The following is a 12,202-nucleotide window of genomic DNA, read 5'->3' on the forward strand; positions in this document are numbered from 1 at the left end:
CGCCGCCCCGGGCCCCGACACGGCCACCTCGACCCGTGCGGGGGTGGCGGGCCCCGAGCCGGCCCGGCCGAGCGCCAGCAGCGGGGCGAGCAGAGCCGCCCGCACCGCCGCCATGGCTGCGCGCCCCGCGCCCCGCAGCGCCCCCTGCCGGAGAGGAGGACCCGCACCACCCACCGCCCGCAGGGGGCGCCCGAGAGCACAACTGGGAACGGGACAAGGGACAGGGACAAGGGACAAGGGACAGGGATCGGGACAAGGGTCGGATTAGGCATCAGGAGAAGGGTTGGGATAAGGATCGGGATAAGGACACGGACAGGTGATGGGATAGGGATCAGGACAAGGGTCGGGATAAGGACACGGACAGGTGACGGGACAAGGACAGCGATTGGGACAAGGGTCAGGATAACGGCAGGGACAGGGATTGGGATGGGGAACAGGACAGAGTTCAGGACAAGAGTTGGGATAATGACAGAGACCGGGGATAGGATGGGGAGCAGGACAAGGGTCAGGATAACRGCAGGGACAGGGGATGGGATRGGGATCAGGACAGGGATCGGAACAAGGGTTGGGATAACAACATAGACGGGACGGGATGGGGATTGGGACAGGGATCGGTACAAGGGCCAAAATAAACACAGTGACTGGGATGGGGACTGGGACAAGGGTTGGGATAAGGACCGGGACAGGTACCAGTGCCAGGCGGCAGCAGCAGCGGGACAGGGACAGGGATGGACACAGGGACCAGGAAACCAACTGTCCCAACTGTCACCAGGACAGTGACAGGGACAGGAACAGGCATGGAGACATAGACATCACATCCATTTCATCCCCATGTGAGAATACAGGGACACATGGGGACACAGGGACACTCTGGGGGACAMAGYCTGGGGGAAGAGGAACRTGGCAGCTCTGCACACACRGGCACCCCACCTATGCACCCACAGCCATGGCACTGGCAGGGACACGGGCACACGCCCCACCCCGGGGGACACGGGCACGCCTGGGTGACATGAACACACCTGGGTGACATGAACACAGCTGGGTGACATGAACACACCTGGATGACACAGACACACTTGGGACACTCGGACACACACGAACACCTGAGTACCCCAAAACCCAACCGCCCCCTGCACCCCGTATCCTGGCAGGTGCCAGTGCCACATCCTGACTCCTTGGGGACACATCCCAAGCCAGGGGGCCACATCCCGGCCCTGCTCCGGCCACGTGTGCCCGGTACATGTGCTGCCGGAGGATTTGCCAGCTGGATTAGCCGCGGCACRGGCCCAGGCTGACCTGCTTTGGGCAGGGGCCACGTTGGGGACAGGACTCAGGGCCGTGGGACCCATTTCCCACGGCCGCAGGATGYCAMAGGAYRTGTCTGGGTGTGTCCCCAYATCCCAGTGTCCCCACTGGTGTCGTAAGTGTGGGGTTTAATGACAGGATGGGCACAGTCCCTCCTCCCACGGCCGCAGCCGGAGCAGGTTTAACCACACGGTGAAATATCCTGATTGCAACGGGTCTGGATGTGCCACGAACAACAGCCCCGAGCACCGAGCACGGYTGGCTCAGGAACGTGCCATAAACAACAGCCTGGAACGGCAAGCATGGCTGTGTGGGACTGTACCTGCTCATGGGGACACCAAAACAGGGCCTGGCAGTGGCTGCTGCCCAAACTGCCCCATGGAGGGGACACCTGTGGGGTGTGAATGGCTCCSTGGAGCATCCTGAGGTTTGTGGGATGTGGATGGCTTCCCAAACAGCTCCAGGGAACACAGAACGTGGGTGGCTCCATGGGACATCTCTGGGTCCCAGTTCCAAGGGACTCTGTGGCACATAAATGGCTCCTTGGGACATGGGACAGCCCCACAGGGCACGGATGGTTCTGTGGGACAGCCACAGATCTGTGGGACCACCCAGCCCTGTGGGACACCCATAGCCCCAAGGGATGTGTACAGTTTCATGGGACATGGATGCTTCCATGGGATGTCTACAATTCCTTGSGATATCCATGGTTGACTTTGTAGGACACCCATGGGACATCCACAGCTCCATGGGACACAAGCAGCCCCAAAGCATCCCAGCCCTAATCCCTGCCTTCCAGCCCTTGAGTCTGAGCCCTCCCTCTGTCCCCTGTCCCCATGTCCCATCCCTGTCCCCTCTCGCTGCCCCCTGCACTCTCACCCTGTTCCTGCCCCACTTTCCATCCCTGTTCCCACCTGTCTCCCATCCCCACCTCCCATCCCCATCACTGCCCCCTTCTACTGCCACCTGTCCCACATCACCATCTCCCACCCCATAGCCACATGTCCCCCATTTCCCTCCATACCCCCATGTCCTTCTGCATCTCCTACCCCACTGTGTCCCCCAAACTGTCATAGGGCCCCAACCTCCTGTACCCTTCATAACCCCCAGAGCCCCCTACCCTCATCTCTCCCTTGCCTTCCTGTGCCCCATATCCCCTGTTCCTCATATTCCCCATGCACCCATACCCTACACATCCCCTATTKCCCCCACAGCCCTATAACCTCCATAAGCCCCATACCCCCAAACTCTCTGTGCCCCATAYCCGCAGTAGCCCCTCTATTCCCCATACCCCCTAAGCCTCCCCATGCCCCCATATCCCCTATAGACCCCATACCCCCCCAAGTCCCCCCATACTGCCCCACAGTCCCCAAGCCCCCTGTGTCCCCATATCCCCTATGCCCCCATCACCCGCGCACCCCCATCCCCGATCCCGGGGCGGCGGCGGGCGCTGACCGGGCGGGCAGGGGTCGGGCAGGGTCCAAGGCCACGGGGGTGGGCGGGGGGCCGGACTGGGCCGGGCCGGGCGGGGCGGGGGCGGTCCCGGGGAGGTTCTCGGAGCCTTCACGGCCGCCGGGGCCGGGCAGAGCCGCCCGCAGCGCACCATGAGCGGCCACGTCGGGGACCTGAGCCCGCGGCAGGCGGAGGTGCTGGCCCAGGTGAGCCGGGACGGGGGATMGGGGAGACCGGGGGGCTGCGGGGGTACCGGGGCCAGCGCGGGGCTGAGCCTTCCCGATGCGCTCCCGCATCCGCCGCAGGACCGGCATCACCCCCACCCCGCACCCCAAACTCACGGCAGCACTTCTGCTTCCGGCCCCGAGGGGCTGCGCATCCCCCATGGCCCCCCAAACCTGCCGGCATCACCCCGACCCCGGGCTCCGGGGGCTCCCACCGCCTCCTCCAACCCCCCCATCCGAACTCCAAACCCACCGGCATCACCCCGCTCCGGGCTCCGGGGGGGTCCGGACCTCAAACCCACCGCCTTCACCCCCATTCCCGGCCCCGGGGAGGTCCCATCGCCTTCAGCCCCCACCCCGCCCCCCAAATCCGGCCCCAGGTGGCTCCCCCTGCCTCCACTCCTCATCCTGGACCCCAAATCCGCGGGCTGAGCCCCATTGTGACACTGCGCACCAGGGCAGAACAGTGCCGGGTGAGTTCTGGTGGTCCCTCATCCTTCCCCGGGACTGGGGAACTCCTGCCTCACTGCAGGGCCCATGGGACGAGGGTCTTTTGTCACCTCCATCCCACGCTGGACCCCAAACCCCCGAGCTGAGCCCTCCGTCGTGCTGCCCACCAGGGACGGACCATCCCGGGTGTCCCACCAGACCGGGCACTGCGGAGCCCCGTATCCCTCTCCCACCGTTCCCATGGATTTGGAAAACTTCCTCCCCCCACCGCGGGGTCTGTGGGGGCGGGGACACCCGGACCCGGTGACTGTCACCCACCCCGGCCACCTCGGCCACCCCCTGGTGTTTGGGTGCCAGCCGTTATCGGGGTTCAGCGCACCCCAACCACGAGGGCACCCCCGTGCCTTTATCTTATCGCTGCCTTTCGGACCCAGCCAAATTCCACGGGCGGGCGATGACCCCGCCGGGTGCCGGCACGGGGGGCAGGGGCAGGCGTGGGGCACAGAGCCCAAAGTGTGCCCCGTGCCAGCCGTGCCCCGGGCAGGCGAGCGGCCGAACCCGTTCGTCCACCACCGCCGGGTTTGTCCCAGGGTGAGGGAGCTAATCCCGGGTTTAATTACCCCTAAATTCAGCAGGAGATAAGCTAATCAGGCTCATTAAGGGGAGGGCCTCGGCTGGTACGGAGATTTGGGCCGTAGCCTGGTTTGGGCGAGCGGGGCCACACGGACAGCGGACCCTGGATCCCCCAAACCTCCCAGTCCTGCACCCCAACATCCTCCTACTTGTGCTGGGGGACTGTGACACACTGGGGGGTCACAAAGAGCAGGGGACACAGTAACCGGCTCCATCCTAAAGGATGCCTCTGGTGGGSACTCCTCTGCTTGGTCTCTCCCCGAGGGGACCCCAACTCCCCCACTGCTGCACCCCAAAACCCTTCTGCCTATGCTAGGGGGCTGTGATCCATTGGGGTGTCACAGGAGCAGGGGGACACGCAGTGATGTGCTGGTGACATCACCCCAAGGATGCCACTGGGGGGGACTGGTCTGCCTGCTCTCTGCAGGTCCCTCTCCACTTTCTCAAACCCCCCAGTCCTGCCCCTGCTGGGGGACTGTGACCCACTGGAGTGTCACTGGAGCAGGGGACACACGGTGACCGGCTCCATCCATCTCAGAGGATGCCACCGGAGGGGACTGGTTCACCCAGTCCCTGTGGGACTTCCCAGGAGAAGCAGAGTGGTGACAGCCCCCACTCACATCTTGTGCAAGGGCTTGGGCACACCTTGTGCTTGGGTACACCCAGAGCATGGCAGCCAGCCTCGGGACAGTCCCCTGCCAGGTGACCACTGATCCAGGCTGCACATGGGGCAGGGACAGGGCACAGAGTGACCCTTCTCCCTGGGAATGTCCCAGTCCTGGCTGGGATGTTTCTGGGGGAACAAGGAAGGGACAAAGCTCCAGCCTTGAGGTTTCTGGAGAGGAATCAGGGATCCCTTCACCAACTGTCCCTCTYGTTCCTGCAGTTCCGGGAGAAGCTAAAGGATGTGCTGCCCTCCCTGCCTGCCCAGGACGACTATTTCCTGCTGAAATGGCTCCGAGGTAACCCCATTTGGGGACAGCCCTGCTGGGTGGGATCCTCGGGGGCTGGCGGGGGCTGAGCTCTCTGCTCTCTTGCAGCACGCGCCTTCGATCTGCCCAARGCCGAGGCGATGCTCCGCAAGGTGAGAGGGGCACTCGCTTTGGGGGGGACCCTGCTGTGGGACAGTGCCCTGGGCCACTGGCTCAAACAAAGGTGACCTGCCCGTGGGGTTCACCTCATCCCAAATCTCACCCTGCCCGCTCTGCCCCTSTGCAGCACCTCGAGGTCCGCAAGTACATGGACGCCGACAACATCATGGCCTGGGAGCCGCCTGAGGTGTGTCCCCAGAGGGGACTGTCCCCCTGTGTCCCCCTAAGCTCCCCGGGCGTGCACAAGGTGCCCTGAGCCCRCCGTGCTCCCGCAGGTGATCCGGAAGTACATGTCCGGCGGGATGTGCGGCTACGACCGCGAGGGCAGCCCGGTGTGGTACGACATCATCGGGCCGCTGGACGCCAAGGGGCTGCTCTTCTCGGCCTCCAAGCAGGACCTGCTCAAGAACAAGTTCAGGGACTGCGAGATGCTCCGGCATGAGTGTGACAAGCAGACTGAAAAGGTGGGGACCTGCCCACATCCYGCTGGCCCCACCAGCCCCGTGGGACCACAGCCCTGCCAGCCCCATGTGTCCATATCTGGGGTCTGGGCTGCTTGGTCCCTCCCCAAGGGGACCTCAAATCCTCCAGTCCTGTGCCCCAGCACCTTCCTGTCATCCTGTCACCCACCCCTACCAGTCATCATCCTCCCTAGCCCTACAGGTYCTTGTCCTGTCCATTCTCCTCAGTCCATGTCCCTCCCAGCCCCATAAGCTCATGCCCTGTCTATTCCCACAACTCAATCTTCTCCCCAGCCCTATGTGTCCAGCYCTGGACCATCCCTACCAGCCGATGTCCTCAACAGCTCTATAAATCCTATAGGTCCCATCTGCTGTCCATTCCCACCACTCAATGTCTTCCCCAGCCCCACATGTCCATCTCTGGTCCTTCTCACCAGCCACTGTCCTCACTGGCCAGCCCTATAGGTCCATGTCCAGTCCGCCCCCCTCAGCCCCACAATTCCATGTCCTGTCCACCCCACTACAGACGGTGTCCTTGTCAATCCCATACATCCATCTCTGGCTCATCCCCCCACCCCACAAGTCTGCGCCCTGTCCATATCCCTACCAGTCCACTGTCCCCACTGTCCCTCAGCCCCTGTCCCAGCTTCTGTGATGCCCCTTCTCCCCACACTAACCCTTGGGAGGAGGCTCTGGCTGGGGSGACCACCCCATCCCTGGACTGCCCCATGGGTCCTGCCTGATYCCCCTCATCCTCCTCTCCCAGCTGGGCAAGAAGGTTGAGATGGTGATGATGGTGTACGACTGTGAGGGCCTGGGCCTGAAGCACCTCTGGAAGCCGGCTGTGGACACGTATGGGGAGGTGAGGGCTCCTGCCCACCCCCTTCCTGCTGGACCACAGGGATTGGGGTTGATCCTGGGGATGGTGCAGGAGCAGATCCAGCACCCCACAGTGTTCTGGCGTGGGGTCCTTGTGGGTGCACGGGATGGGTGACCTGAGCTCCCCTGTCCTGCAGCTCCTGTCCATGTTTGAGGAGAATTACCCYGAGTCCCTCAAGCGCCTCTTCATCGTGAAGGGTGAGTTCAGCCCCAGGGTCCYGCTCCCCTTATCTGGGTGCTGACACCCCCCTAACGCCCCCCACTGCCCCCAGCCCCCAAGCTCTTCCCCGTGGCCTACAACCTGGTCAAGCACTTCCTGAGCGAGGACACGCGCAAGAAGGTCGTGGTGCTGGGATGTGAGTCCTGACCCTCCCCGTGGTGTCCCAAACGGGGGTGATGCGTCCCCCCCTGCTGTCACCCTACTCAGGGTGGGGGACACCCCAACCCACAGCCCCCCAAACCTGCTATCCTCCCCCCAGCCAACTGGAAGGAGGTCCTGCAGAAGTACATCGACCCCGCRGAGATTCCCGTGGAGTACGGGGGGACGCTGACGGATCCCGATGGCAACCCCAAGTGCCCCAGCAAGGTAGGAGGAGCCCCCGCTGGGTTTTTTGGGGCTGCTGGGCAGTTCCCCCCACACCTACACCCTCTATCCCCTCCAGATTAACTATGGCGGGGATGTGCCCCAGCACTACTACGTGCGGGACCAGCTGGCGCAGCAGTACGAGCACTCGGTCGTGGTCAACCGGGGCTCGTCGCACCAGGTCGAGTACGAGATCCTCTTCCCGGGCTGCGTGCTCAGGTGAGCGGCGGCTCCGCACCGCGGGGACCGGGCGGGTGGCCGACACCGCGGTGTCCCCGCCCCACCGCAGCACCATCCCTCCGCCCCGCAGGTGGCAGTTCCGCTCCGAGGGCGCTGACATCGGCTTCGGGGTGTACCTCAAGACCAAGGTGGGRGAGCGGCAGCGGGCAGGCGACATGACCGAGGTGTTCCCCAACCAGCGCTACAACGCACACATGGTGCCCGAGGACGGCTCCCTCACCTGCTCCACGCCCGGCATCTGTGAGTGCCGAGCCTTCCCCGGGCTGTCCCCCGTGTCCCCGCCACCCCCGTGTCCCTGACACTCCTGTCCCCCGCAGATGTCCTGCGCTTCGACAACACCTACAGCTTCCTCCACTCCAAGAAGGTGAGCTACAGCGTGGAGGTGCTGCTTCCCGACACCGCCTCTGCCCAGCAGATCCAGGGGGAGTCCCCCAACCACAGCTCCTGAGCTYTCCCGGGCTGCGCCGCGCCCCCAGGATGGCCCCGCAGGAGGATGGAGCTGACGGACTGAGGCGGGGSCCGAGCGGGGCCGGATGGGGCCGAGCTCCCACAGCTCCCCCCCCAAAACCTGTGCCTTATGTGGGTTCCACACCCACCGCTGCTGCTGCCTGGGCTGGGGAGTAAAGGGATGGACTGAGCGGGGTCTGCTCCGGTTTGTGACCCAGAAATGCCCCTGCTGCTCTCCTCAACCCTAAAACCAGCCCAGCTGCCCCCAGCCCCTGAACTGCCCAMAGCCCCCTAATGCCCCCCTCATTCTCATAACTGCGCCTCCCAGTCCCACAATCACCCACCCGCTCCATAACTGCCCCTGCTGCCCCCTCAGCCCCATAASTGTCCTCTAGTTCCCATAACCTCCTCAGCTGCCCCCAGGCACATAAGTGCCCCCTCAGTCTCACAATTTCCCCCCAGTTCCCTAAGTGCCCCCTCAGCCTCCCACCCGCCCCTCCAGACCCGTGACCTTCCCCCCAGCACCATCATTTCTCTCCCAGCCCCACAACTGCACGCCCAGCCCCAGAACTGCTCCTGCTGTTCCCCCCAGCCCCAGAACTGCCCCCTAGTCCCATAAGCACCCCAGCTGCTCCTCCAGACCCATAACTGCCCCTCAGCCCCACAACTGCACCCCCAGCCCCACAATTGCTCCCTCAGCCCCACAACTGCCCACGTGACCGCCGGTGACGCAAGGCCGCGGGGTCACGTGCGCAGCCAGGCCCCGCCCCCAGCGCCATCCGCGACCCAGATGGGCTGGGTTGGTGACGTAGAGTGGTGGGCGGGGATATGCAAATTCAACCGGGAGGGGCGGGGTTTGGTGACGTAGGTCGGGGCGGGGCATGCGGCGGGAGCGGTGGCGCGCGCCATGGGGCAGCGGGAGCCCGACCTGTACCGGGACACGTGGGTCCGATACCTGGGTGAGCACCGGGAACCGGCACCGGGCACCGACACTGAGCATGAACCCCGGGAACCGGCACTGACCCCGGGAACCGGGTACTGACCCCGGGAACGGGCACTGACATTGAGCGCTGACACCGGGAAGTGGGCTCTGACATTGGGTGCAGAGCGCTGACACCGGCTGCCGGGAAAYGGGCACTGTCATCCGGTACCGGGTACCAGCACCGGGCACAAACACTGGGTACAGGCACCGGGAACCGGGCATTGACATTGGGCACTGACATCAAATACCGGCACTGGGACATTGGGCACGGATATCGGGTACCGGCAGCACGAACAGCGGGCACTGACACTGGGTACGGGGCACTGCCATCGGGGACCGGCAGCACAAACAGGGCACAGTGATACCGGGCATGGCCCCCATCACAGGGAACCGGCACCGGGAACTGGGTATTGACAACGGGTACTGACCCCAGGAACTGGGCAGCGATGTCAGGCGCTGGGCACAGCACCGGACACTGGTACTGGGTACCGACGTCAGGCACCACCCTGGGTACCGGGCACTGACACCAGACACTGCGTCGGGTACTGGGGCACCAACACCATGCACCAGGCACTGCACTGCCCTGGGCACCGACACCCAGAACTGGGCACCAACACCACGCACCAGGCACTGCACTGCCCTGGGCACTGACACCCAGAGCTGGGCACCAACACCACACACTGCACTGCCCTGGGCACCAGCACCCGGAACTGCCACTGACACCCAGCACTGGTACCACAGCACACTGTGTCTGTGATACTGGGCACGAAGCACCGGGCACCGGTCACTGCACCGGGCACTGATACAGGGCTCTGGTACCAGGTAACAGCACTGAGCACGAGCACTGCACAGCACACAGGGTGACAGCACTGCACATCARCATCAGGGACCTGTCACTGTCACCAGCACTTGTTCTGGGTGGTGGCACCATCCACCAGCACCTTCACGGGGTACCAGGACCAGTTAGGGGCACTGGTCATAGATACCAATACCAGAAGTGGGCACGGTCACTAGCACTGGGCACCAGTCACAGACACCAGTACTGGCTCCGGTCACCCCCAGCCCAAGTGGGTCCAAAAACACCTGGGTGCTCTGAACATCCCCCATGCAGGATCCATCCAGTGACACTGTGACAGCCTGGGAGGGTGACACAGCCGGTGCCTGACCCTGCCGTCCCCCCAGGTTACGCCAACGAGGTGGGCGAGTCCTTCCGCCCGCTGGTGCCAGTGCCGGTGGTGTGGGCCAGCTACGGCGTGGCCACCGCCTACGTGACCGCCGACGCCATCGACAAGGGTCGCAAAGCCGCCACTGTGAGTGCCACCCCCTCCTCACCTCCCTGGCCGCTCCCTCCTCACCTTCTGCTGACCCCCACGTCCCCCCAGGTCCATGCACAGGACCCCATGCGGGTGGGGGTGGCCGTGGTGGACACCTTCGTGTGGCAGAGCCTGGCCTCGGTGGCCATCCCCGGCTTCACCATCAACCGGCTCTGCGCTGCCTCGCTGGCCCTGCTGGGCTCCCTGACCCGCTGGCCCCTGTCCGTGCGCCGCTGGACCACCACTGCCCTGGGGCTGGCTGCCATCCCCCTCATCATCACCCCCATCGACAGGTAATGGGAACAGGGGACACCCCTGGGGCGGGGGGACAGGCGGGTGCCACCACCCCACCCCCACAGGGACGGAGCACGTTTGTTTCCTCCTTGGAGACTGGTCCCAGTATGGGCTTGTGGCTGGGAGCASAGGGTGCTGATGGGATGTGTCCACTCCAGAGGGGCTTTGCTGGGGTCCAACCAGGACATGTCCCTGCCAGGGTGGGGATTATCCGGAGCTGAGCCAGGATTAGCACGGTGAGGCTGTGCTAAGCCTGGTTTTGGTGGCACTGCTGTCTCAGGGATATTAAGGACAGCCCCACCCATCCCACATCACATCCAATGCCCCAGAGACCCCCCCGGGACCCCACTGATGCCCTCTCCTGCATCCACAGGACTGTGGATTTCCTGATGGATTCCAGCCTCCGCAAGCTTTATGGGAAACCCGGAGAGCCCCCAGCGTCCCACTGAGCACCGCCCCRCGCACTCTGGGGAAACTGAGGCATGCTGCTGTGACCCACCTACTGTGACTCCACACTCTGGTGCCCCCCGGAGTGGCCACCCTGGCCCACACTGGTCCTAATAAACCATTTCAAACATGACTCCTGATGGGTGATGCTGAGGTGCCACTACAGCCAGGCCATGTCCTCTCTTAGGCGACAGGTGGGTGCCAACCTCTCGGGGGTTCTCCATACCCTAGGATAAGCGGTCTCTACCTGCCCAGAGCAGCCCTGCTGGCTCCACCCTGGAACATCTCCACAGCCTCATGGGTCATCCTGGGGATTGTCCCCAAGGAGCTGCCACCATGTCCGTGGTGTCCAGGGACCCAAAATGCCCCCAGCCAGGAGCCACCAGCACAGGCTGGGACAGTGCCACAACACCTGGAAGCCACATCCTCAGGTACCTGGAGGAACCTGGAGGAACCTGGAGGAGATGTGGCTCACCAGTGTAGTGGCACATCCCCATCTCTTGGTGGCATCCACACGCTACCACCAGGAGAAGCTTTAGCTAACACAAAACCACATTTATTGGGAAGTGAGGGGTTCTGGTGCCGCCTCACCCTGTTTCCCGCTCTCCCTGAGGGCCAGGGCCCCCACCACACTCTGCAGCTCGGCCTGGAAGGGACACGTCTGCCTCGGTGGCCGCTGTCCCCGCTGGGGTCTGCCCAGGTGCCGGGTGGTCAGGGCCAGCCCCAGCAGTGCCCCCAGCACGGTGATCACCACCACAGCACTGCCCACCAGGGCCAGCCCGGCCAGCAGGAACCTCTTCAGCATCTGGCACTGTYCTGGGGATGGCAAAAACATGCCTGGGGGTCAGAGGGGGCTTTGGCACAAGGGGTGGGGGGTTTGAGGACATGGGAGAGGGTTGGGGTGTCCCTCACCTTCGTACCATGGCGCCTTCTCCTTCTGCACCAGCACAGGTCCAACTGTCTCCCGGTGCAATGTCCCCTCTCCTGGGAATGCTGTGGGAGGATATGTCCAGTTCAGCCCATCCCAGCTCCAGCAGCCCTCCCTAGAGCCCAGGACAACATGAGGCCACCCTGTCCCACCCCCAGTACCTGGCGTGTCTCCACGGARGGTGTCACCAGGGGGACAGCCGGTGTCACAGCAGTGGCACAGGGCGCTCCATGAGGGGTCCTCTGCATTGTGCCAGCTGGGAGAGGAGAGGACAGAGCTGGGGRGTGGCTCTAGGGGTCTCCAGGCTMCACCCAAGACCCACATAGTGCCACYCCAGAGATGTCTCCAAGCACCTCCCCAAAACATCTGCACCATCAGGGAGCTGGGACCTGTGGTGATGCCACCAGCTGCCATCAAATACGAGGTGGCACCCAGCCCACAGTGGCCCTCAGGTGGGTCCCCACCCTAGAAGT

The 12,202-nt window shown here is 64.1% G+C and overlaps 2 protein-coding genes across 3 annotated transcripts; both read left to right on the top strand.

The window, feature by feature from the left end:
* The first annotated feature begins 2,854 nt into the window (after positions 1 to 2,854).
* On the top strand, positions 2,855 to 7,956 carry SEC14L2 (SEC14 like lipid binding 2). The gene is made up of 12 exons (XM_057383913.1): positions 2,855 to 2,963; positions 4,951 to 5,026; positions 5,105 to 5,148; positions 5,283 to 5,342; positions 5,431 to 5,619; positions 6,383 to 6,478; positions 6,633 to 6,693; positions 6,768 to 6,851; positions 6,975 to 7,081; positions 7,158 to 7,297; positions 7,389 to 7,558; positions 7,636 to 7,956. Exons 1-12 carry the CDS (start codon positions 2,910 to 2,912, stop codon positions 7,764 to 7,766), a joined length of 1,212 nt encoding a protein of 403 aa, XP_057239896.1. The 5' UTR covers positions 2,855 to 2,909; the 3' UTR covers positions 7,767 to 7,956.
* A 76-nt stretch (positions 7,957 to 8,032) lies between these two features.
* On the top strand, positions 8,033 to 10,929 carry MTFP1 (mitochondrial fission process 1). 2 transcript variants are annotated; one of them, XM_057383915.1, is made up of 4 exons: positions 8,033 to 8,724; positions 9,930 to 10,057; positions 10,130 to 10,353; positions 10,728 to 10,929. In XM_057383915.1, the coding sequence occupies exons 1-4, from the start codon at positions 8,673 to 8,675 to the stop codon at positions 10,801 to 10,803; spliced, it is 480 nt and encodes a 159-aa protein (XP_057239898.1). In that variant the 5' UTR covers positions 8,033 to 8,672; the 3' UTR covers positions 10,804 to 10,929. The 2 variants fall into 2 exon arrangements, with proteins under 2 accessions (XP_057239898.1, XP_057239897.1); XM_057383914.1 differs by having other exon boundaries at positions 9,930 to 10,353.
* Positions 10,930 to 12,202: the final 1,273 nt, after the last annotated feature.

This window comes from Malurus melanocephalus, unplaced genomic scaffold (assembly GCF_030028575.1).
Source record: "Malurus melanocephalus ecotype Western Australia unplaced genomic scaffold, MMel_1.1 scaffold_669, whole genome shotgun sequence".
In the NCBI taxonomy this organism is placed as follows: Eukaryota; Metazoa; Chordata; class Aves; order Passeriformes; family Maluridae; genus Malurus; species Malurus melanocephalus.